Source organism: Parasteatoda tepidariorum, chromosome 4 (assembly GCF_982258835.1).
Source record: "Parasteatoda tepidariorum strain Cologne lab strain chromosome 4, Ptep-v5.0, whole genome shotgun sequence".
In the NCBI taxonomy this organism is placed as follows: Eukaryota; Metazoa; Arthropoda; class Arachnida; order Araneae; family Theridiidae; genus Parasteatoda; species Parasteatoda tepidariorum.
This window is the reverse complement of record NC_141758.1, coordinates 47,584,545-47,612,079: the sequence shown is the minus strand read 5'-3', so window position 1 is coordinate 47,612,079 and position 27,535 is coordinate 47,584,545. Positions and strand designations below refer to the sequence as shown.

The 27,535-nt window shown below is 27.5% G+C and overlaps 1 protein-coding gene across 3 annotated transcripts in view; it reads right to left on the bottom strand.

Moving 5' to 3' along the window:
- Gyf (GIGYF family protein Gyf) overlaps positions 1-27,535 on the bottom strand; it is a 50,640-nt gene that overhangs the window by 8,685 nt on the left and 14,420 nt on the right. For all 3 annotated transcript variants that reach the window (XM_087161036.1, XM_087161035.1, XM_087161037.1), the window contains 18 exons: positions 27,064-27,204; positions 24,420-24,511; positions 24,278-24,343; positions 22,582-23,040; positions 19,278-19,374; positions 17,848-17,949; positions 17,669-17,733; positions 16,023-16,186; positions 15,815-15,940; positions 12,218-12,348; positions 9,623-9,723; positions 8,101-8,238; positions 6,755-7,144; positions 6,049-6,213; positions 4,629-4,730; positions 3,449-3,528; positions 3,261-3,360; positions 1,865-2,037 (listed from right to left, as the gene is read on the bottom strand). In XM_087161036.1, the coding sequence (XP_087017162.1) occupies positions 1,865-2,037; positions 3,261-3,360; positions 3,449-3,528; positions 4,629-4,730; positions 6,049-6,213; positions 6,755-7,144; positions 8,101-8,238; positions 9,623-9,723; positions 12,218-12,348; positions 15,815-15,940; positions 16,023-16,186; positions 17,669-17,733; positions 17,848-17,949; positions 19,278-19,374; positions 22,582-23,040; positions 24,278-24,343; positions 24,420-24,511; positions 27,064-27,204 (2,692 nt within the window). The remainder of the gene's footprint in view (positions 1-1,864; positions 2,038-3,260; positions 3,361-3,448; positions 3,529-4,628; positions 4,731-6,048; positions 6,214-6,754; positions 7,145-8,100; positions 8,239-9,622; positions 9,724-12,217; positions 12,349-15,814; positions 15,941-16,022; positions 16,187-17,668; positions 17,734-17,847; positions 17,950-19,277; positions 19,375-22,581; positions 23,041-24,277; positions 24,344-24,419; positions 24,512-27,063; positions 27,205-27,535) is intronic.

Genomic DNA, 27,535 nt, shown 5'->3' with positions numbered 1-27,535 from the left:
TCGAGTTAAAGGGAGTAAAATTCGAGTAATCGAGAATAATTAACATGAAATTGAAGATAAAAGGGTCGGGACCTTATAAAAAAATCGAGTTATAGTAATATTCGAGTTATCGTACTTCGAGTTATAGCGAATTGACTGTATAGCTTTAAATTTCTATTATAAATAAGACAATTAAATATACAAGAATAAAGAATTAAGTTGAAGCAATTAACATAGAAAATCATATTTTTTTAATTTTAATATGAAACATACAAATAATTAAATTAACGATAGTAAATTTGACGAGCTGATAATTCCTTTTTAGGCAAAACTGCACAGTATTTTCCATGCTGGCAACTAGTTTCTAATTAAATAATATGGGCAAAACTGGTAAAAAAAAAAAAAAAAAAAAATGAGGAAAAAAAAATTGTAACGTTTTGAATGAATATTAAGTAGTAGAGAATCACTTTTTTTACAGGGTTGCCACAGAAAAAAATTAACAAAATAGTTGCCAAAATACGAACAAAACTTTTTCAATAATATTACTAAAATTTTGTTAAATGACTTCATTGTAATATACCATGATCCATTTAGTCAAGTTGATGGTCAATATGATACTTTTTAAATAAACGTTAGTGTTCTAGCACTAAATTTTTATATAAAAAAAATTAGTATATTAGCAGAAAATTAAATACTTTTAAATACTAGAATTAATTCAGAAATTTTTTTTTTGTTAAAAACATACTCTTTCTAAAAATTTTTCCCTTTTACCAATAATTGATTTAGCAAACATATATGTACTGAAAAATTATTAATAAAATTCCAAATTCACGCATCATAATATTGTATTAAAAATAGGGTTCTTTAAAATCACGCAGAATTTCGTAGCAATCGTAGAAAAGGCGACTGAGAAACAAAATAGATTCACAATGGAATCTGTGAAAATTGAGCTCATTAAAAAGTGATTACTCAAATTTAAAATTCAATTTTTTTTTTTTTTTTAAAGAAAAAATATTTCATTATGTTCAGAAGCTACTGCGGGCCACAGGCTGTCAACCCAATTTATTGTATAAAAAAAATTCATTATGTTCAGAAGCTACCGCAGGCCACAGGTTGTCAACCCAATTTATTGTTTAAAAAAAAAAAAAAAATCACTAGAAGAGCAGAAAAGTCTCCCAATAGTCTTCTTTTCCTGAAAATAGTTGCTTCTTTTTAAGCCAAAAATAGTTGCCACAGGTCGAAAATAGTTGCAAATAGTCGCTTTTTAGTCGCCTGTGGCAACCCTGCTTTTAGTAAGATTGAAATATATTTTGATTTCCAGAAATAAGCCTAAAATCTTATTCTTTTTGTGGGGAAAAAATTATAAATTTAATTTTTTTAAAGCATAAACATAAAATGAATTTAAGGTTTAAAGTTTAGAACATTTAAAAAGTATCTAAATGAAAACATTTATCTAAGTTTGCATTTATATAATAACATAACCTAAGAATCTGGTTGAAAATCAAAAACACACGTATTTGTTTATGAAAATTAAGGTTTTTCATGAATATTCTAAGAGACGTGTTTTATTTTGCATTATTTTTTTAAAAAAATTACTATTGCTAATATTTTTGAGATTGAAAATCGAAATTCGTATAATATTTATGCCTTAAAAATTTATGTTTTTGACCTCTCCCCCCACAAAAAGAAAAAAAAAAAAGAACTTAAGTACTATTTAAACATAACTATTTCAATATTTGACAAAAATTATTTTTGGTAAATATGTAACCACAGTGAAAACCTAAATAGATTTTAAATAAAGCTTTTTGTGATATTCCCAATTCAGTGGGCATTGACTCCTGACTAAATGGAATTTACATCACTTTGTTACAAGCATAATATTCACCTGGTCTTTTGAGGCTGCTTTCTAGAGTGCGAATTGTTGCTAATTACATCATCCCAGAAACCAGTCGTTGAAGACACATTACTCGTGTTCCATGTTTGAGGCGCAGCCGTGATTTTGTTTAAGTGACTAGTATTACCCCAAACTCCTGCGTTGGAGCTTAAAGTCTGGGGTGGCTATAAAAAAATCAAGAAAAAAATATCACTTGAATGAAGATTATTTTCAACAAAAGTTTAATAAAGCATGTAAAAATGTAAGAGAAACAGCCAGATTAAAGCTAGGGTTTCCAAATTGTGCGAGTTGAAGAATGCTGAGAGGTGTCTACTACTTCAAGTCTAATATAAACCATACTAGTCTGTGGAAGTTCAAAACTTTTAAGGTAAAGGCGATAAAAGTTATGATATATTAAGGTATTTTAACTGAAAAATCTACAGGATTATCATTCCTATTGGTGCTTCATATCTGTGCTAGACAGGTTTTTAGCTACAGCTGTTCTACAAAAAAATATCTTTATTTTCCAGTCATGATTGATAATAAATGAACATGAAATGTTATGCATTATGTTTACTCAATTCTGAAGTAATAGGCATTTAATTCATCAAAGATATTTACCATTTTTTTAAAATTAATTTAAAAAGAGAGTTCTGAATAAAAATAAACTGAAGATTTTAGAATAAAAAAAGCTTTCAACTGATTACTATAAATAAAGGCTCGCTTTATTATGTATCAATAATACTTATTTAAATATTCAAGCAAGCAATCATCTGTGCATAAATTCTATTTCAGTAGCCATTTTTTTTAAAAGAAACTTAGTCAATTTTAAGAAATTTTTTAAAATGTACAAAAACTAGGAGAATTTCAATTAAACCAGTAGATCAGTAGAAACTGGTAAAATCCAGAAGAGTTGGCAACTATGTATATAAGATATTGTTTAAATTATATATAAGATTTTATCACTAATATCATATAAGAGAAAATATAAATAAAAAGAAATTACATTATTAATACTTATATTTATAACTTTTTATTAACTAAAATTAAAGAATACAATGAATTTTATGTAGGAGTTGCATCTTTATTAACACCACATAAATTTGCAGATTTATGATATTTAAAATAGAATTTTATTGGAAAAACTAATCCAGGATTCCAGTAGTTTGGAGTTTTGATAAAATAAATTTTAAGCAAAAATATAACAAAAAATTGACAATTATTGCATAAGTAGTACAGGAGAAATAGTGTAGCTTCAAAAATACAACATATATAGCCATCTAAATAAAATAAGAGAATATAATATACATGCATAAAATAAGAGAAATGTGTAACTAAAACTTAATGAGTTTCTAAGTTTAAATGTATGAATGAGTCAGAGAACTAGTGTTGAAAAATTTGATCTTACCGGCTGTGGCTTTGATGTGCGTTGAATTTGAGCTAACCTTTCAGCTTCTTCCTGTTGAATTTCAAAGAGAGACTTAACAGCTGGCTGAGTATCAGTAGCTCTAAAAGGAGAAAAAAATGTAATTACACACATTATTCAAAAGAATATGCTGATTGCATGACATTACAGCAATAAATATACCCATTTACCTTTTAGCCCAACTAAGGCTACTTTTATTCTGTTGAACTGTCTTTACAGTCTGTTGTTGTAATGATTGTTGTCGGAGTTTCTGGAATAAAATTTAATCATGAAAATACACACCATTTTAAGGTTATTTACTTGTTTATAAGTGTTTAACGTAATAAGTTTAAATATATATTAATGTGACATTTTATTTGCTTAAGCATAATCAAAGTCTGTATGACTTATAGAGAGACAACTTGAAAAAATTATTAACTAACTTATGTTACTATGGACAAAACTTTTGATTTTATGCGTGTTTTACCTAAATTTTAAAAGAAAATGAACAAAGGTTGGAACTTTGGAAGACAAGTAATATGCAATTTGATTTTTACAGTTATCAATTTATATTATTAGGTATCTATTTCCAATACTAGTATCAGTTTGTACTAATGGTTTTAAAAAACAAATCAAAAAGTTCAATGAAAATTTTTATGCCCGAGGAAAACATTTCAAATTCTAAGTGTGGGAGATTTTTATACAGTTAAGTATTTAACACACATGCTTTTAGTATTAATTACTTCAAATTGCAAAAGTTTAAACTGGTATTTTCAAAAATGGACTTAACAGTATTACATAAAAAAATTATCTTTGCTAGCGACATCTTTTTCCTCCCTTACTGAATAGTAAAAGAGAAATTTAATTATTTTAGGAATACAATTTTACTCAACTGGGAAATTTTAATAGCATACAACTTATTAGTTTTAAATAAATTTTTAGCAAATTTTTCTATTTGCACTTTGTTTAAATGCTTGATTATATAAAAAAAAAAGAATAAAAGGCTTATTTAACTTTCAAATGTTTAGTTTTTTTCTCCTATCTAAACAAAATGAAAAATCAAAGATTAATTATGGTATTTAATAATAATAATAAAATGTCCCATTCCCATTTTACTAACTTTAAAATCAAATCAGTTAAATTAAGTTTTTGTTTCTATTGTGGACATCCACATTGTGCAATCTATAGACATGCTAAATATGTGGATAGTGTGTGAAAAACTAAAAATTTAAATGGTTAAAACATAAATTAACCATTCATTTGAGCCATAAGAATTTTTTTTACACACAAATACATTGAAAAATATTTATTTTAGCTAGGAGATCCCTTTCATTAATAATAATCCTGATCATATGATAAACTGAGAGCAACCTCTTGTCTTTCTTCTCTTTCCTTTTCTTCTTGAAGTCTTTGTATGTCTGCAAGAGATAGCTCATTTGAAGACTGTGAGTTTTGAATTCCCCACACTGGACCCTATAAAACAAATGATAATATATATATATATATATATATATATATATATATATATATATATATATATATATATATATATATATATATATATATATATATATATATATATATATAAGAAACAAAACAAAAAAAATAGAGGAAGCATTACTGTGATGCCAGAATTGGCATACACATATTTATTTCCTATCTTTTAAAATATCTTTCATTACTTAAGCTGATTTTTTTATTAATAGAATTACATTTAAAAATAAATCAAAAACTTAATCTTTTAAATGAACATAAAATATTTATTTCTTCTCTTCCAGATCAATGTAACGGATACTTTCTTTTTATTTCATTATTATGCAGACATATTAATTCACTGTCGCCTTTAATCGAAAACAAAAATCTATTTATAACTTTTTATTCTAAATTTCCAACGGCTAAATGTTTCGGTTGCATGGTTGTAATAATTCTCATAAATTTGTTGGCGACTCGTGATCGCCAAGGTATTAATTTAAACCCAATATTGATAGGCTGGTTGGCTTTGTTTTGGCTATGTAATATTTTAATAGACCGCCAATTTTGGATCTCCTACCCATGCTTCTCCTGTGTCTGATCGGAACAAATTACATGTACTTTTTAATTTGGCTTTTGATTAGGCAGGTCGTGGGGATTTGTCTCCCATGGCCTGACCTATTTTAATTATTACTATGCAAAACTGATTCAACTAAAATTTATGGATAATATTTAGTTTTGTATCTCGAGCTCTACAAATACTATACATAAAATAAAAGCCTTTTTTTATTAATTCTAATCCGGCTCAACTATTATATTCATCATCTTCTGTTTTCATTACTATCTTCAACTGGCCCACTATACGAATACAAACCTCCAACCTCACCTGCCTATCATCATCACCAATATATAAATGGCACCCTTGGCTTTTCCTGTCTTCTAAAAATAAATGGCACCCTGAATCTTATTTCTTCATAATTACAATCAGTATTAATTTTAAATTATTATTCAAATCCATATTTTCTGGAACAAAGTTGTTTATATATATATGGTTATAAATTATTTATTTTATAATTGATATCTTTTAAGTGTGCTATGGTTTTGATATCACATTGAATCTGCTGTTATAATTCACAACAAAGAAAAAAAAAATCAGTTAAGCAAAAACATAGATTTCAGTTTTAAAAATATCATGCATGTAAAAATATTATTAATTAAAGAGCTTGGGAAAGTAAAGTAATAATAAATATAAAAACTTAGTTTTGCAATACCCTATATATGAATAAAATAAAATCAACAACAATACATTGCCAAATCTTACTTGTGATCCAAGCTTGAGTTCAGCTAACTTCATTAATTCAAGTTCTTCTCTTTCTCTCTTCTCAGCAAGATACCTTTCTTCTCTTTCAATTTCTTTTATTCGTAAAGCTTCTTTTTGACGTTCTATCTCTAAGATTTTCTCTTGTTCTTTCTCAATTAGTTTTCTCTGTAAATAAAATTGAACAGATATGTATATATGCATATAAAAATATTACTTATAACTAGAGATTTACATTTTTTAATTGAATTCATGTACAAAGTTTATCTGAGTACCACCAAATGTATATTTCTTTAGAAATTATTTAAGGACTAATTATTTTTTAAATGAAATATAACCAAATCTCGATGACTTGCATATTCTCAAAGCACAAGTGTATTTTTCATCTAATGGTAACAATTTGTTACGATATGGCGTAGATTCGCCAATAAATGATAGTTTAGGTAGCACCTGCTCTTGAGTAAAAAATAAATAATATGAAGTGTTTTATTAAAAAGTTATGCAATTTTTTTTAATGGGTTTTTGATTAAAAAAAAGGGGGTAAAACGTTTAAATACAAAAAATCTGGCAAAAACAGCAAAATATAAATTAGCATAGCTATAAATGTGAAGCCAGATAAGAAGATTTTACATAGCAGAATTAAGAGGAAAAGTCTATAACTTAATTTCATGACAACAAAACAAATAGTTAGAAAATGCTGTTGAAATACCTTTTCTTCTTTCAACGCTTCTTCCCTTTTTCGCTTTTCCTCTAGTTTCTTTTCTTGTTCTTGCCTGTGTTGCTCTTCTTTCTTTCGAAGCTCTTCCATTTGTCTCTGTTCTTCTTGTTTTCGCAATTCTTCTAACCTTCTCTGTTCTTGTTTTCGGAGCTCCTCTTGCTTTCTTAGTTCTTCTTGCTTTCTCAATTCTTCTAGTCTTCGCAACTCTTCTTGCTTTCGGAGCTCTTCCTGTTTTCTTAATTCTTCTTGTCTCTTCAATTCTTCGAGTCTTTTAAGTTCTTCTTGCCGTTTTTTCTCTTCAAGTATTCTAAGCTCTTCCTGTCTCCTCCGTTCTTCTTCTTGATGACGCTTTAATTCTTCTAATCTTCTTTTTTCTTCTTCCTGAAAAATTTATTCACAACAAATTAATTTATTATCAAATAAAGATAATATTCCTCCCGTTTTGAACGACAGTATTTATTTTTTTTAAAGGATACTGTCCCTTAATGCCATATTATCTTCACTTGAAGTCATAATTACTTTTTACATTAAACTAAAGAATCTTCTAATGGGTCATTCCATGAATAGTGAGAACAAAATATAAGAAAAAAGTTTCTTTTTTTCTGATACTAAGCCCTGAAACATTTAAAAATTCAAATAAATTTTTCAAGTAGTTTTTAAAGAAATTTGTTTCTGTTGAATGGCAACAGTGGGACAAACATGGCTGTTCTGGGAGACTCAGGATATGTAGCTGGAATTGTTTTTTTAGGATCAACTTTAGACCATGTACCTTCCTTTTTGACCATTACACTTAGACCAATTTACTAACTACAGGGACAGCAGACAAAATTCTCAGAAAATAGTAAAGAAAATAGGAGGATTTTTTAAAAACATTGAGTGTTGAAAAACAAATACAAAATTAACTTTAAAGTAACTAAATAAATTCAACAGAATAGAGTATTTTATAGAATAGTGTATAATTTTTTTTAAATAACATACAAGAATTTTTTAAATATCAATGTTTTAAAATAAAACCTAGAGAGGTTAAAAGCTTTGTTTGCAGAAATTGTATAACATAATCACTATCAACAGAAAAGAGTTTACATAAATAAAGTACACAAAAGAAAAAAATATTCAGTATATAACTATTAAATTTAGTTTCTTAAAATAGTTTACAAATAACTTAAGGGAGTCATTCTAAATCTTTATAAATGCTATTTTCGTTGTTAAAATAGGTATATCTACATTTTTGAGAAGATAGTTTAAAAATTAGGGAAATACTCCCAAAAATTATTTTAATTGGAAATTATGCTGCCATAAATTAGTAACCCAAGTACTTAAATATTGATATTTTTTACCTGCTTTTGCAGCTCCTGGAGAAGTTTTGCTTCCTCTTGTTTACGTTTGATTTCTTCTTGGCGTCTTTTTTCTTCAAGCTCTTGTTCCAGTCTAAGCTCTTCAGCTTTTTTCAATTTTTCTTGTTCTTCAGTCATCTTCTGTAAAAAAGTAGTGTGAATTGTAACATAAGAAAAAATACCACATATACTGAATAAAGGCATCCATTTTAGTTGATTTATTAAAATAGCAACAAAAAGAAGAAAGAAAAAAAAACAACATTTCTATCTTCAACTTTAGCTTGAAAAAAAGTAAGATCACTAGACTGGGTAATAGTGAAATAGTTATTGTTTACGAAAAAATTACAATAGCAATTCCGCTTTAGTAGCGTAATTTTTAATAAACAATGAAAATTGTCTAGTTAAAGGTTGGAAAAATGAAGAAAGGAAACAATTCCAAATGTTTACAGTTATTCTCAAAAAAGAAAAAAATGTTTTGAAGATGTTTACATAAAAAAAAAAAAAAAAACTTATAATAATATAGAATATTTTTCTCAAAATTCATTTAATATTTCAAAGCAATAAATCAGAAAAATCAAATTTGCACAGTTATATCAAGACCAATTCTCATTACAAACAGAGCTGTTTATTAATTTTACATGGTTAGTGATGCATTTTACTTTTTAAACCCCACAAAGGCACAAAATAGTATGATTTTGTGATAAATCAAACAATTTAAATGCCATTTAAGGCAGACTTGCACCTTTTAAGTACTTTTTAAGCACTTAAAAGATATTTTTATGCACAAAATGCAAAATAATTTTCAAAGACTTTACATGATCATAATAAAATAACTAGTTTCTGACAATTAACTCTTTTCTTGATTATATTAGTAATTATAAAATGATCCAAGAGATTTTTCGGTTCAATATCAGAGGGCGGAAAATGAAGCCTGAAATTGAGAATATCTTGCAAAATGCAGCACAGTTGCACATGAGAGTGCAACTATCTCACCGACCCCCGCTCAGTCAACGAACATGCGGACTCGCAAGTATGTCATCAAACATGTAAAATGATAGGGGCTTTCACACGCTATGGATCGACGGTACGCCGAAATAGATTGTGCAGTTGAATTAAATGTGATAACGTTGTATAGAACAATGTGAAAAGCACGCTTTTGCAGAATAGGAGGTGAAAATAGACATGGTAAAGAAAAATACCTCATTTTTGAAGAGGGAAAATTAGGTACTTTTTAAAAACATCCAATGAAAAAAAGCACATTTAAGGGCTTTTAAAAAAAGAAAATCAAAAATAAGCACTTTTTAAAAATGCTACGCACCATGATATAACCTGCAAAACAGTTTTTAAAAAAAATTGAGTTTATTCTTTTTTTTTCTTTAATATTTTCATGAAGCATTCACTATCTTATTTTTAATTATATCTTATATTTTGTTTAGGAATTAGTATCTTTTGAATCTAGGCTTTGCAATCGAAAGTTACAAGCAAACGCTGATTATCATTATTCATTTAATTAGTTCTCACAAACCTTTCCAGATTCAGAATCTTCAGACTTAGATTTTAAAAGATCCATATCCCAAATGCTAGCACCTGTTGGTTGAGGATTACTCATATTCATTGGCCAGGCTCCTAAATAGAGGGGAAAAAAATCCACAATTTTAAATACACTTGAATGTGGTTTTTGCTTCTCTGAAACAAATTTAATAATTATAAAATAAGACTCCACGTTTTCAATTAATTTATAATTTTTCTGATCAAGATCTTATGCTATTCTATTACTAAATTTGCATTATGTATAAAATTTTTTAGTCGTAAAATCATTCAAATTTTTATGGGAGAATTCATTGCAAATAAGGAGTATTACCTACAAATTGAGCGATGATCGAAACCAAAGAATATAGAAAGGCTGAAAAAGTCCAGTCCTCCAGTAACTAACATGGAGAACTGCTTAGTATGAGATGCAATTACAAAAACAGAATTATTAAAGGAGAGCAACATATTCAGATTTAGTAGAGCATCATATGTACCAAGATTCAGCGAATGTGCATATGAAGCAAAGCTACAGAGATTAGGAGCTATATCACCTGAACCGATTATTAGCTGGGCACTCTCACCAACTGCCATTTTATTCTTTCTATGCTAGAAGACGTAATTAACACGGAAAATTGCAAGCATATGAACGAATGTGCATATGAAGCAAAGCTACAGAGATTAGGAGCTATATCACCTGAACCGATTATTAGCTGGGCACTCTCACCAACTGCCATTTTATTCTTTCTATGCTAGAAGACGTAATTAACACGGAAAATATAAATGCATTTTCAAAGAAATATTTCAATAAATAGTACAGTATTGTTAATAAACAGTGTAAAAATTCAACAGCAGATCAACCATAGATAAAAAGAGAAAACGTTCCATCTCGTTCCAAACCCTAGCAGTAGGAAGGAGAGGTGGGTACAAACACATTTCAAGAAGAATAAACTCTTCTGTGCCCCTAAATGTTGCTTTTTTCTTTTACATACAGATTTTACCAACCCTTGGGGGACCGGTTTACTTTATGTCTATTGAAGCTAGCCTTCTTCCTTTACATTTGCTGCCAACCACTTTAATTAAAAAATACATACTCAAATGAATTTTGTTCAAGCACAAACATCTTTACACATAAATATGCAAATTATTAACCTGTAGGGGAAAAACAACATTATGTCTAAACCGACATTTTTATTTTAGGTGTAAATGTAAAAATTAAAAGCGTTATTAACAAAGAAGTATTTAACCCAAATATTCATTGATAAATTTGATTTGCATTCTTATTGGTTGTTTTGCCCGAATAAGTATCAGAGTAAATGAAGTGCATTGTTATTAGCAAAGATATATTATCGGAAGTGCTAAGAATGATTGGCAAGGATATGCCCTTCACTCTGCTTTTTTTCGTACATGAACAGCAACCAATGTACAATTTTTTATTATTATTACTATTTTTTTTTATGTATCAAAGTTTAAAAAATACACAGTAACCAGGACAAACTATTTTAAGTAAAAATAACTAGGGGAATATAAAAAAGCTAACTTTCTTCTTAATGAATTTTATCATAAAACTTAGTAACATTTAGGTTTTATGAAATCAAATTCATTTTCTAATTTTCTCTCTCAGTTGGTACTGCTTTTTCAAAATCTGAGAGTGTGTGTTTCATCTGTACTTTATTGTATTTTTGATTAAATATTTACTTGCCCAGCCACCATGTATAGGTTAAAAATACATACCTTATTTGAATTTAAAAAATGAAATTTTTTTTTTTTTACATGGATGATAGAAAGTTTCCATTATATAAACATAATTTTCTATATATAAAAAAAGAAGATAGTAATTAAAATTGTTAGCAGTGAGAAAGACATGGGACCAATTTTCTTGTAGAATAAATTATTTTTCACTTTTTATTTATTATTATTTTGTACAATAAATTATTATTCACTTTTTATTTATTTTTTTTACTGAAACACAGGAAAAAATAAAATATTCTTTAGAAAAACTTTCTTGAACATTATCAAATTTAAAGAAATTTTCTAATGTTTCAATACATGCAATTGTACTTAAATTTTTTAAAATAGTAACGACAAAAAAAGGATTAGTTTATTTGATATGGAGATTGTAAGAACACTGTCCAACTTAAAAATCATTGATCTAATTTCTTTTCAATAAATATGATGTAAGATGCTACCTATGTTTTTATTAAAAAGGCTTTTTGAACTAACATCATATCCAAATTAGGCAAAGAAAAACAAATTATTTCTAAACAGAAAAATTTGTACAAAAATTAAACAAGCAGTTTCTTTTTAATATTTAATAATTTTCTGCTTATATCATCTCAATATAGATCATCTTAGATACATTCTTAATATATTCATTTATTCTATCTATAAGTAATTAACACTCATCCTTACACATATGAGTGTTAACTACTTTCAGATACTAATATATCAATCTAAATGGCTAACTTATTCTGCAAATAATTTTTTTTTACTCTGCATTATTTAAAACAGAGTAAAAATAAATTTTAATACAATATTTAAAATAATATACTTTTTAATAAAAGCTTTAATAATAAAGATCTGATAAACATACCAGAACCAGCTGTATTCCACAGGTTCATGTCGCTCATCATGGGTGGCATAGACATACCAAGCATTGGAAGAGGGAGTGTTGATAAAGGATCTAACATGGGTGGCTGATCAGCCAAGGGATTGACATTTGGCCTAAAATGAGTAATAAGGTTTTAGTAATTGATGAAAACTGGTGTTTTTCTTATTAAGAGAAAATTTTATAGCACTTTTTAAAAAAAAAAATATATAACTCTGTACAGGAGATAAAACAAAGATTTTTTTGATAATCAATTCAGAGTTCTCAGAAAAATGATATAAAAGTTAGACTCATTAACATAAGCTAGATGAAACACATGATTCCAATAAAATAACAGCGTAATTAATTTCCTAAAGCACTTTTACCTGTTGCTTTTCCTGCCAAAAAACCAGTTTTTTCCATTTCTTATCCAATAGGTAAGTGTTTGTTATTCAAAAGACTACCGTGTTTTAAGTTTTCAATAACAGAAAATACACGCATTTTTTTGTTTTGAAAATTGTTCTAACCAATCATACATACAAAAGCTGTATGAAACACATTATTCTCCTTATTTGGCTGAACATTGCAGCTAAAAGAACATAATAATGTTCTTTTATCTTAGTAAATAAATAACAGATAAAAGAACATAATAATGTTCTTTAAACTGTTATTTATTTACAAAGTTTAGTGTTGAACCGTGGGCGTTCAAGAGCCTTTCAATGAGGTGAACCAGGTTCAAATCTCAGCGATGGCAGGTTGATACGAATTCTGCACCCAGCTAGCACTGACCACAGTGCTAAAATATACTTAGTGCTAGATGGATCTTTGGTCAGAGTCCCCTTGCCATCAGGCTAACCATGGGAGCTTTCGTAGTTTTCCTCTCCATGTAGGGAAGAGTCGGGTAGCCCCGCCCACTTAAGGAGTATTGCTTATATTTCTGTATAATATTGAGTAATAATCAATATTTATGTATGTTTCTATTGTTTTATCATCTAATTAAATAATGCAAGAAGAATAAACCAAAAAAAGAATAGTTAAACTTAAAAAAATAGAAATTTAAAAAATTTGACTACTGTATTCAACATATTTTCAAAACTGTTGTTTACCATGTTACCAGCTGCATAAATACTTGAAACTTTGAAAATAATCTATTTTTAATATAACAATTAATGTCCGATGGCCCATTGACTTGAAAAAATATTCTATACATATGAAATTGACAGTGGGCGGGGGTACCAGACACTCTCCTAATACAAGTGTGGGTTAGTTTTACTAAAAACTCCCCCGCAAAGGCTACTTTGTTCCAATGCGTGATCCAGGAATTTCCTTATCACCTGGATTTGATTCAAAATTATAAGGCTACAGAGTTGAACATTAGTAGTCATAAGCCCCAAAAATGTGTGGGCAGTTCAACGACTGTTATAAAATAAAATTATACACAACTTGCCATAATGTTAAACATTTGGTAGCATTATTGAACAGAAAATGTTTCTGGTATGTCTGGCACATGTAAGTTGTCACCTTAGAGAAAGCAAAAAATTGGATCAATTATACTAGAAAATTCATGTATTATTTTTAAGAAATATTAAGACTTTAAAAAAAATAAATTGAAATAAAAAATTCTTTTTTAAAAAAAAAAAATTAAAAACAGATAACATTTATTTTCATTCTCTTTGAAAATTGGTTGCAATTAAGAAATTAGAATTTAAAAGATGAAACCCTGTTTTCTTTCAGATGAAATAACTTATTTTATTCTTTGACTGTGTAAACTATAGCATACAGTCTTCGAACATGCTTATTAGGGCTCTTGTTTTACCAGATTGTGTGCTGATTTTAGACAGTTAGTCTAATGGCTTTTGAATTCGTAATATGTAGCTTATCAGTGCTTTTACTACAGTGCGAGAATCTCGCATATTTTGTTTCTTTTCTTGCATTAAAAAATTATTACCGCGAGAAATTCGCGCATTCTATAAAACAATTTCAAAATTCGCGAATGTTTCGCATTTTGAAATTTTTTTTTTTCATCGCGCCATTTAGAATAAAATCCGTTTCACTTTTCTTCTTGGATCTTTCATTATTTTCAATATCTGCCCCATCCCTATTTACTAGTATTGTTCAGAACCTTTAAGAACAACAGAACACCATCCCTCCGAACCTCTTTCAGAACGCATTTCACTGTAGGTAAGGTTTCTTCATGTTAGACGTTCAAATTTTTTGCGCATTAATGCAAGATGGACAAATACCTTGTAAAGGCAATATCTTCTACTCCGAAACGGACAAATGAAAATGAAACAAATGTGGGTAGAAACGATCAAAACGAAACAAATACGCATTTGAGCAACCTAATGAGAATAGCTGATGAAAAAGTAGATATAGAACATTTTCCATCTGATGATGCAGCAATAATATTCAACGCTTGAAAAATTAGAAGATGTTAAAAATGTATTGTAAGTAAAGAAATTTTTTTTTTCAAGTCTCATTTTTTAAAATTTTTTTTTTTTTATAATTTTTAGAAACCTCACTTAACTTTTTGAAATCTCCCCCTGTTTTTGAGAAAGGGTGAGAAATTCTCACCCATTTCTTTTCTGCGATGAAAACACTGCTTATGCTAAATTCACCTTCGATTTTGCTAGTGAGATTTCAAGGTATGAACGGGGACACAAGCATGAACCCTTTAGTTCAAATGTTGAATTAATCTTTCAATAATTTATGGCATTTTGTTTAAATTAAGATTTTAAAATAAACATTATAGTTTTACTATTGAGGTACAGTGAATGTTTTGAAAGAATTTCACCTACAAACAACAATTTGAAGTCTTTAAAAGCTGGAGAATCACCTTTAATTTAGTAGGACCAGTAGGTTGGTGGTTCTGCCAATTGCACAATATTCAACTCAAACAAAGAGGGAAATAAAAAGAATCTTTCCAAATATTTTATGACATTATAATTATAATTATTTTTTTAAAATATTAACAGACAATTCTTTTGAAATTTTATATCTTACCTTTAAATTGAATATTGCAAAGCTTGTTATAAAAGTAAATTTGATTTCTTAACATTTATTTTTCAAGAATTAAAATAATAATAAAATTTTCAATGAAAATACTGCAAATCATATTTTATATTAAAAATTGTTGAGGTAATTTACAAAACTAAAACAAAATTGCAATAAAATTATATTAAGGCAGTTGTATGCGAGATATTTATAATAACATGAACAGAATCCAAGAATAAACTTACATGCTATCACAAGTAACAAATAACATACCAATTATTTACAGGAATTAAAATTAAATTTATAGTGAATTTAATCAATTAATTATTTGTAAAATATTATATAAAGATTTACTTTGTATATTATTTATTAATGTGGCACAGCAATAAACTTTTCCTGCCTAAATTTCTAGAAAAAAAATAAATAATTTTAAATGATAAATTAATGAGGTATAGATTGATTTATGTAATTTACCTCATAATCATCAATTTCTTAAAAAAAAAAAAATATTTACTATATTGTGTACATTAATCATTCACATAGTTACTCTGACTGCAATTTCCATCACCAAACTGGGTAACATAAATCAAATAAAAAGAAGATTCTCACCTTGCCATTTGCTGTTGTGACATAAATTGTTGCAAAAGTACTTGTTGTTGCTGTTGAGAAGGTAGACTAGAAAAGTTGTCTTGTTGTTTTAGCTGGGAAAGGAGTGCCTGCATTTGAGCTTGTTGCCTAAAAATCATATTAATTATTAATCTATTCTTAAATAAACTTCACAAAAATACAACAAAGAAAAAAATACAAATTGATAAACCTCATAATTAACTGTTGTTGCATAAGCTGCTGCTGGTACAGTTGTCTTTGCAGAGCCAGTAAGTCATCTTGTTTTGGCAACTGAGAAGGTGTAGATGTAGTAGCTGGGTTAGGCACATTGGTTTGAGTAATTGGTGTTGGAATTGATGAAGAAAGGGGAGTGACCTGCACAGAAACAATGCTTTAGTATTGAAGAACATAGATTAAGGGCCATTAAAATGCCTGTGTAAGATAAAGATTAAAATAAAGTATTCAACAATTTAATAATGTTTTTTTCCTGAATGGTAAGTGAAGAAATATATTTCAGACTTTTTTCAATTATTTACTATTATTTTAATTTAGCTACATATAACTGCACAATGATGAAAGAAAGAAAAAAAACACATTTAAAAACTGACAAAAGAAACAAAGAAAAATTAATTTTATTAAATTATTCAGAAGCCACATCAAAACTATGGGGCAGACGGGAAAGCCGATGGCAGAAATTTATAGTTATACTATTTTTAAGAAATTTATAGTTAATTTTCTATAAGAATAGTGCCAATTGCTGAGTTACACCCCTAACTTTTTTCTTGGGGTCATTTATATCTTTACTTAATTTTCATCTCTGCACCCTTAATGTTTGTCCTAGTGCCATAAAATTTGATTTTTAAAAAAATATCTAAAGTTTACTTCACCTAGCAGCTCAAAATGTTGGAAAAAAAATCAAAAACTGAAGCAGATTCAACAATACAAATTTTGTTTATACAAGCATATGTAGAAGTTCAGTTGACCCCATTCTTTTGTTGTGGTGTGACATTTGCAATAATTATGAAAAATAACAATATTTTCATAAAAAGTTAAATTTTATTTATTTATTCTAACATACATTATTGAATTTATTTAAAGAAAAATTTTATTTCATTCATTTTGATAACTTAATATAAAAAAATTAGAAATACATATTAATTTAAGGATGAAATTCAGCCCGTTGATCTTTTCTGAAGACTGATTTCAGTTCCTCAGGACGGAAGAGTGGTATCCATGGGATATGCAAGGAAGCAGGTCACAAAAAAAGCCCAAGCGTTAAGGCTTATTTTAATATTTTTCAATGACAGATAGTAACCACAAAAAACAAGAACTAGCAGAGTCGAGAGAACTATAATGTACGGATGCGGAAATTCAATATGCGCCGCACCAAGGTGGAAAACCCCAGATCAAATATTGGCAGTCAAAATGAAACTGTTCAGAATTAAAAAACCAAGAACCTTACCCTTTTCACTCTACACTGGAAGTCGCGGTTATTAAAACAAACGTGCACCTGCCGAAGTTCCACCCATTTTCTGCTGATGATAATTTTTTCTCAGGAGGCCACTGCAGTGAAAAAAAAGTTCATTCCAACTATGACTATTGTTTGGATGCTTGGGCTTCAGCAGTTATGGAAGGGGGTCTGTAATAATTGAACCCCCCCAAAATTACTTTTTTGGAACATTGTCGGAAGTTTTAAAAAATTGGGAGAAAAAAGAAGAGCATCGCTTTTTTGCAGAAGTCTTCCATACCTGGGGTTGAAATGTTTATAAGCCTCATGTTAAAAATCAATAAACTAACCTTCCACCATACCATGCATTTAAAGGCTAAGCAAAATAAAATAATAATAAAAAATCTTACCCTTATGGGTGGAGGTAGATTACCAGGTAGGAAAGGTACTCTATCCCAAACTTTAATAAGATCACCTGTTTAACGACATGAATTTTAGTTTCTTCAATTTAAAAAACTAGTATTATAGTACTGGTATACACATACATAGTACAGTACTGGTATACATAAAGTTTAATTTTTCTTTTTACCTAGTTTATGAAACGTTTCATCATAATTTCTTCGGACCATTAAATCTTCTGTAAAATAACCAGCGGTAAACCATTCCAGCATTTCTGGCGATTTAAATGGGCCTGAAAAACAATTGGACGAGTATAAATACTGTCATAGAAAAATATAAGTATAAGTTAGGAACATTACAAACAATCATTGATAGTGAATATTGAAAAAAAGTAAGATGCTTGCACATATATTTCAGAAGACAGGCTGGGAGAGAAATGAAGGGAAGTTATTAACCGTAAATAAAAATATTTTTCTACAAATATAGCATTTGCTTGCAAGCAAAAATTAATGTATTTTTGTAATTAACTAATAAACAAAAAGAAGATTTGCTTTAACCAATTATCTAAAATTCCGTAGTTTTTAAGTGCATAGGAGAGATAATAGAAGGTGGTAGTCCTATTTGACTATTTCATTATCCTGCATACCTTGTGGTCACATTAGACCGGTTAGTCTGAAGCAGACGGTATTTGCAAAATACCCTCCAGCTTATTTAAGTTTTTTTTCTTCATATATTAGACAGTAAAACAACTTATGTAATTTTATTTTCTTCTTTGAAAGGAATGACTGTTCTATGTAAGTGGGTTTAAAATAAAGAAAATTGTCTATGGAGGAAATGTTAAGTCAATTTTTCAAGTCATAGTGTAAAATGACAAAAAGAAAAAAAATATATTACGAACCCCCATTGACATTTTTTGCAGAAAATGGCCCCATATGGAAAAAAATCAAAACTAGTTTAAAATTTAGCATAAAATTATAAGAAGTTCTTATGTATGCAAGAAAAAAAAATATAAGAACACCTCCATAAATTACTTAAACTTTATAGTTAGATATTAATATTTATTTTAATTTGACTTTAACATCAGGAAAAGATATAAGAAAAAGTAGGATAAGAATTTAAAATTTCAAAAACAAAGCAAAAATTTACTTATTAATTTTCTCATCATGACAAAAAGTGTATATATATATATATAATAACAGGGCTACATCCTTGTTGTATGCAGCTTTAATAATTCAGTCGTAAGCCATAATACGCTATTAAAAGGTTTATTTAAAGGTAGGCTGGTGGGTATAACAGTTTACATCCCCACTCCACAAGGGAGGCAGTGTGGACAAAACTCCTGATGGTTCCGGTAGATCTTTTATGGAACACCTTGAAGTCCCAAAATAGAATTTCTACACCTATTCTTTACCAAAGACATTTTATGAAAATCAGAGAGTTTTAATGTTGTTATAATTTTTGTATTTATATATATATATATATATATATATATATATATATATATATATATATATATATATATATATATACATATACATATATATTAACTTTAAAGCTGATATTAAAACTAAGATTTATTGAGAAAAAAAATATTTTTAAAATATATAATATTGTTCGTACCTTGTATATCACCTTGTGGATCTTGATAAAACCATTTAGTTTCTTTTTCGTGAGGTGCATGAATGTCTACAGTATGAGAAATAGCCTGCTGTTCCTCCTGGATGGCAAATAAAACAGTAATGTAAAGTTGAGTGGAAAAACTATTACTGTTATAGCTAACAATTTTACGATAAATAGCACACTTTGATATTATGTATGCAATACTATAAAAACCATTAGTGAGACTAAAAAAAGTAATAAAACATAAGTTCTAAAATATTTTCTACAACACATTTACATAAATATGTTTTCAAAAATTATTATATAAAAGTGTAGCAGAATATTCATTATTTCATAAAATTAATTATATACATATTCAAAATATATGCATTGATAAAAAAAAAACATTCATTAGCTATTAGCAGCTATATATTATAAGCAAACAATAAAAATTAATGAAATTTAGTTACTAGGGTTTAAGGTACAAGGTTGAAGCAGGATAGTTTATACCAAGGTTAGTAATATTTGCAATAAGTATTTTTTAAATAAACAGTAAAAAAAAAGAAGACAATTTTGGAAAAATTAACTTCATTTTATTTGTTTAGAAAAGAGAATGTGCATTGTGAAGTTTGATAGTACTCACTATATTTATTAGAATATAACTTATGAGAATTTGACCTGAAATTTTCATGCAATTGTGTGATATTGTCTTTTTCACCAACAGGTTATTCAACAGAAATGTAGTGTATCATGTAACTTTTAATACTAACTTTAGGAAATAAATACTTGGAAGGTTATCCAATTTAACAAATTTGTAAGTCACAATTTTAAAGTCCGTATGAAATATGATCCCTTATGATTTTTTTTAAGGTGCATAAACTTCTAGGTATTGACTAAGTGTTAATTATATGAAAATGCCTCCCTCAAAATAAATAAATATAACATAAATCAAATCTTAAACTGCTAATTTTTATTAATTTCAAGGATTCATGGCTCCACAACATCAATCAAATGCCATTACTTTATAACATATTTGTTTACATAAGGGATCTTATGTTTATACCAATCATTATGTTGTGTCAATCATTGAAAAAGTATTTCCTGACAGTCAATGGCAACTTTTTAAGTGTGTTCTAATGTCATCTATTGCATTTACTGGAATAAAAGCAATAGCGAGCATGAGATGGTGCATCCTAAATCATGAAACAATACAACTTTTTTTAATAGTTAAATTATTAATTCATGTTTCTTTTTCAATGTAATTAAAACAAGATGCACAGTGGTTGAAGGAATAGAGCATTCGCCTCACAATGAGACCACCCAAGTTCGAATCTCAGTGGTGGCTAGTAGATACAAATTCTACTCCCAGCTTGCACTGACCACAGTGCAGATGTAAAATATCCGCAGTGGTCCAAATTTTTAAATTTCAAATTTTTTTGTCATAAAGATTTTCATTTTTAATTACTAAATTATCAAAGAATTGTAGCTCCATAGTTCTTCAACACAGTCTAATTTAGATAACGTAAAGTATAGTAATAAATAAACTTAAAAAAAAAAAAAAAAAAGCAGAAAATAAATTTAACTTTTCCAAGGATAAATATTATTATTTAACCAAGCCTGGCTACAAAACGGAAATAGCATTTGATGATCCTATGTATTGATTTCTACTGTACAGGAAGCTGTTCAAACATGTAGATACAGTCTTCTGTTATTTTTATATAACATTCAACTGTAAAATGAAATAAGTTAAATAGACTTCAAGTATAGCTATTGAATGAAAATCTGAATAAATAAAGGGTTTAAATGGCATTTTTTGATAAGTTTTGAAGTGAAAGAAAAGTGATTTTGGTAACAAACATTTGATGAACAATTTTCTAAAACATTAGGCATAAAAAAAAAGCTAAGAGGGAGATTGATGAGACACGGTTATTTTGAATAAATATTATAGGATTAGGGATCTGAATTATGTTAAGTGATGATCTAAATTATAAACTAAGTTCTGGATAAAAAAAAAGTGTTTCCACAATAATGTAGTTTATAATGACAGAAATAAAGAGGGATGGACAAATCTCAAGAGTCAGACAACTAAAATTAACCTTTTCACCATATTAGTCTCCAAGATATATGAAATATTATAAGAAGAATTTAATAGAAAAAAGTCAAACTTGCATCAATTGATAGATAATATTTTAAAGTTAAAGCTGAAAGGCAATGTTTATGTATGTATCCTATTAAATGATACTATTACAACAAACAATATTAAGTTAATTACTGCCATAGTGTTTATTTCATAGCTTGATTAAAATATTAAATTATAGGAATTACAATTTAAAAGATTTATTTAGCAAAAAATATGCCGCAATTTGATTTTTTAATTTAATATTCAATTCCTTCACTGCTAAAAGATATACATATGACCCATATCACTAAAAACTGGTCAAGTATGTCCTTAACAAAGTTACTATTTTCTCTGACTAAAACAGAATAATAAATTCAAAAAGCATCATAATAACATTAATTAAAATGATAGGTATAATCAAAACTGTTATACTCAGCATCTTTACATTTATTGATTTTAAATTTAAAAAACAGAGTAAAAAGGTAGAATTGAAGCAATAAAATAGTTGAAAAAATAATAGCTGAGCAATTATTTTTTTTTCTGCAGAATTATATTCTAAAGATACTTTTCTTGTTCATCAGAAGGGAAAAGAATACTCCTGATTTTTCTGTTCTCATTTCCGAATAAAAAAATTTTACCAATGACTGGCTTGCTTCAGCTAGAATTTTAAATTGATAAAATAAAAAATAATAATAATTCTGAAATCACAGAAGTTTATAAGATACTTCACTCTAGAAATTAAGATTTTTCTTCTTTTTTTTTAAAGAACGCCATAATTTTTAATAAACATGATAAAAACTTTTTATATTTTAATAAAATATAAACTCTGAGTGGGGATTTTGTTACAAATTCAGATATTTGGAACACCATGAAACACTGGGAAGGGGGGGGGGGGACTCCATTTAAAAAAAAAAAAATTTTCTTTCGGGGACCTAAATCCATGACTTTAAAAAAAGAAGAAAAAAAAGTTAAAATCATGACAAATTTTGTTCAATACCAAAATTTATGACTTTCCGGGTGCGCGGATACCCTGTGAAACTACTGTAAAATAGTTACTGTAATCAGACCTTGAGTTTCCAGAAGTATTTTTGTTTAGAATCCTGTATTCGGGATTAAAATGCATTGAAATTAAATAGTTATTATAAATTTTAAAATGCTTATAAATAATTTCTATAAATTTAACCATCACTCATAACAAATGCTTACTTCTTCTGTCCATTGAGCAACCATATTTTCAGTTGCTTTTTTATGGTGGGCAAATGCATCTTCTTCTGCAGTACCACTTGTCGGAGTGGCATTATCAGAAGTTCTTAAAGTACTTAACACAACCGACTCCTCCACTTTATTACATTTTGAATTTACAACAGGCACATTAGTGTTTGGATCTGGAATGAATTCAGATTCTGGTTGAGAACGAAGTTGCTGTAGTTGAGCATCTGATTTAGTTCTTATCACTTCACTAGCAGACTTCGTGACCCCCGTTTTAGAGTTTTTAGAATTATTTTTTGAAAGTTCAGGACTATTTTGAGCTTGTTTTACTTCTGTTTTATTTTCTCTTGAGGTGCTGTCTATTTTCTTCTTGTTTGAAGAGGTTTTATTACTTGAAATATTTGGCGTAGATTTTGGCAATTTCTTAAGATTTTTTTTGTCTGCTTCTGGGTTTTCCTGAAATATTAAAAATAGCACTTTGTGAATAGAAAATTCTTTCCAACAAAAATTTTGTATACAAGATATTATAACATAATAATGAAATACAAGTTATTTAATAAATTTACAAAACTGTATAATAACAAACCATAAAAAGTTGAACACTAGCAACAATGTAAAATGGTAGACTTAATTTAAGCAGAAAAAAAAAGTTTAAATTGTTTATTTTTGTTAGTTAGAATATAATATTCGATGAATTTATATAAACAAAATGAAAGAACGTTTTTGTTTTTCTAATAAATAGAATAAGTTTAAAAAAAAAAAAAAAAAGGAGAACAAAAATAAAGTAACTTTATAAAAATAGGTTTAGCATGGTTACTAAACTTAAAAGTGTTTTTTTTTTTTGTGGAATCACATTTTTGTGATTCAAGCATATAACTAATTCTGATATACAAAACCACATTAAATATTTGAAAGAAAAAAAAATATTTGAATATTATAAAATCTAAGTTAATACTGCCAGAATAATAAAAACTCTCAACTTGATAGTTTTAAGGAGGCTTTTATTGTTTCAAAGAATGAAAAAAGAAAAAGTTTTTTTTTTTTTTTTTTTTTTTTTAAAAAAAATAAGTGTTTTTTTAAGAAAAAAAAAGACACAAAATAAAGATATTCTATATCCCACAAATGTCAAACTAGAGAGTAAAACTTGTTAAAAACTAAGATGAGCAGTTTTCTATGAAATTTTGCAGTTATTTCTTTACCCTGAGTTAAAAAACCACAAATTAATTCATTAATAGGTAAAATGAGAATCGTATTAAAAAAAGATAAAAAGGACAATCATTCAATGCAGACAGAATGCTTTGCACAAAAATGATATAAATTTAAAAACAGTTTATTAGAGCAGATACAAACATTTGTCGAAGATGCTCAGAATTTGAAAAGTAAGTTCAGTACATAAAATTTGACCAACTGAAACTTTTAATTATAAAAATATTTGTTTAAAATGAGTTCAAATTAACAAATGTTGACTCTAAATTCACAAATAGATAAAACTGTTTCCAAAAAAGTCAGCAAATATCTATAGCTTGGGTACATTTGTAAAATGGAAGCACGAGTCTTTAATAGGTGAGAGATTTTACGAACACCTTAAATTTAAAAAACTTAAACCGGCTCCAAAGGATCTACCCTACAAACACATCCATTATAATTAGCTTTGTAATAAAAAAGAATATTATTTGAAAATAACAAGTATTACTTTAGAAGACCCTTCATCAGCTGAGTCTGAGAGATATATTTCATCCACACTTGCATCTTCAGAAGTCTGGAAAAAAAATTAAAATTAAGCAATTTAGCCAAATAAATATTCAATTATAAATAAAAATTTAAATATCGAATACTTTTGTTTCCAAAAAGGCTCCACTAGAATCAAAAGTTCCCACAGTATCAGTTTCATTCGTTTCTTCAACACTCCATTCAGGTAAATTATTACCTATAACAATTAAATAAATATTTTATTAAAGGAAAAAGGATATCTCCGTGCATTTATAAATTGTAATTTACTTAATTATGCAACAGTTTATACATGAAAGATTCCTTAATAAATACATTTCTGTTAAATTTAATATCAGTGTTAGAAAAAAACTGATTTGTTTCAAAAAACTTCCCAAAACCAGGTTTTTCGGTTTATTTAAAACAAAAAGTAAAATAATATTTGAAGATCCAAATTGAAAGGAACCACAAACCATTAAAAAAATCCTTTCGCAGAAACCTTTTTTAACTATTGATTAACAATTTGAATAAAGAATTCAAAACTATTCACTTTTGTTTCATAAATATGAAAAACATAATAAAACAGTATAACTAGAGATGTAAACAAGCTTATTTATTACTTTACAACTCCACTTAACATATAAATAAGCATTTAATAAGTAAATGTTATTTTGGTAATGCGTGTATAAAGAAGTTTCGCTTTTGATAGACAGTATGTATAAAAATCAAATATTATAGTATCATTTACAATCATGTCAATATTTAGCAGTACACAATATGCAGTATTAATATCAATTAATTGTTATAAGTAAATTTTTTTAAAAATTAATTTTATTTATTGAATCAATACAAGTTTTTATAGAAAGGAGTAAGACAATGCATTATTTCAATAAAAAAATATATTTAAAATTAATTGAATGATATAAAAGAGTAAAATTGATAAATGAGTTACATAAATGCAAACATATAAAAAAGTAAAGGTATGCCCTAGATCTATCAATTAAAAAAAAATAACCAAGAATAATAAATATTTAAAAATATTAACTAACCGTAACTAAAAATATTAACTAACGGTGGAACTTTAAAAATATTTTAAATCAATTTTTGAATATTTTTTCTATAACAGTTTTCTTTAAATATAGTATAAAAATTGAAATATTAAAATAATGAATATATCATACATACAATATAAATTTCTTTACCCAAGTAACGGAAAACTAAGCAATCATTATGTATTTTTAACAAGTATATAAAAGTAAAGTTTGAGAAACTTCTAATTCCTTCAATAATTACAGTATTTAATTAATTTTAAAAACTAACAGAACATGGAATTAGTTATTGTCGAATTTATTTTAGGTATTTTGTAAGAGACCCCATGATTTTATCTAAAATTTGCTCACATGAATTTATTTTACATGGTATTTTTGTCAAAACTGTAATTCTACGCAAACATTTAAAAAGTGCAGATTTATGTCTATTTTAAGTATATGAATTACCATTAGCAATTAAACTCAAAATTACAATTTTTTTGTTGTTTTTGTTTGGCAATATTCAAACAGATAAAAGGTACATCAATAGTAGAAAATGTTAATTTTCAGAAATGCGAAAGCTCAAATACAAAAAAGAAAAAAACTAAGGACTGAAGATTATTGAAATCAGGTCGTTCATTTTCGTTTAATGATAATTTAATTCTGTTTCAAGGAATTGAAATGATAACTGCAAGGGCTCATCTAAACATTGATTAACCAAACTCTATCAAAACTGATATAGTGATTTATCAGTTTTAGAAGATTTACTTAATTAGCAGGGTTGCCACAGAAAAAAAATGAACAAAATAGTTGCTTTTAGTAGCCTAAAGCAGTGTTTCCGACTTTTGTGTACCCGTTCTAAATTTTTTGTAACGTTGTGTACCACTAATAAAAAAATGAATGTATTTATTACTATAAAAAAAATTGCGCAAAAGTTAAAAGTCATAACTGGTTGTTGACACCACTAATTTTTAACTGTTAACTCTGCAAAAAACAGCAAATAAAAAAAAAAGGTAATCATAAATTTTCACGACTAGCTTTGCTTTTTTAAAAAAAAAAAAAAAAAAAAAAAATTGACATTTTCGTTTGTTGTAAGATATTTCGTATAAGAGAAGTAACCCGCTAAACTGTTCCCGTACCCCTGGGGGTACGTGTACCACACTTTGGGAAACACTGGTCTAAAGCATGAAAATAATTGCCGAAAACTATGAAAATAGCTGCCTAAATAAGAACAAAAATAAGACTAAAATTTTATTAAATGATTTAATTGTCATATACAATAATCCATTTAGTCTATGGTAACTTTTTCTGCCTGAAAAGGTTGCATGAAAATAGCAGCATTTTAGCTGAATATAGTTGTTGGAAATAGTTGCATTTTATCATACTGAAAATAGTTGCATTTTAGTCGCCTGCAGCAACCCTGAATTAGAAGAAAAAACATACTATATTAGACTGGGCCAATCCAAATGGCCTACTCCATGATGAAGAACATTAGAGCCGATCACACTTTAAGAAAACATGTTTAAATTATCAGAGAAAAAAAAAAATCATGAATTTTGCCAATTTTGTTTATTATTTTTTATACAACAAAACACATATCACTAGAATAGCATTTATGGTGGGATCGTTTAAGCTAGACAAGAACAGAAGAGGCGAGGAAAAAAAGGAATAAAATTCTGCTGTAAAAAAATTGTTGAAATTGCTTCAGTAAAAAAAAAATAATAAAAATAAATAAATAAAATACCAGAAGGTTCTTTCCAAGAATGATTTTTGTGAGGACTCGGACCACTCCTGCTATTAGGATTAATGTTACGATTATGAAGATTTCTGTCTGAGGCACCTTGTCGGTCTCTTTCTGAGTTGTTTCGCCAAGAGCCCCTGCCACCTAAAAAATAAATGAGAGATTCATATACATATTTTGGAACATACAACAGTTGCTACTAACAAAATACACGAGAATAACTAAAAATAATAAAGAAAATACACAAATCTAATATTATACACGTGATTACTCTAATGACAAAATGGCTGAAAATTTTTAAACCAGATTTTTCAAAGAAACAAATCTTCTCTCAAGTTTAAGAAGAACAGGGCGTCATTAAATAAAAGATGTTTAAGCTAAATTAATTTTTAAAAATACTTAATTTTAACAAATAAAATTTAAAATTTTGATCCAAAAAATTTATTTATTTACCCTTAATTTTTTACAAGGATAG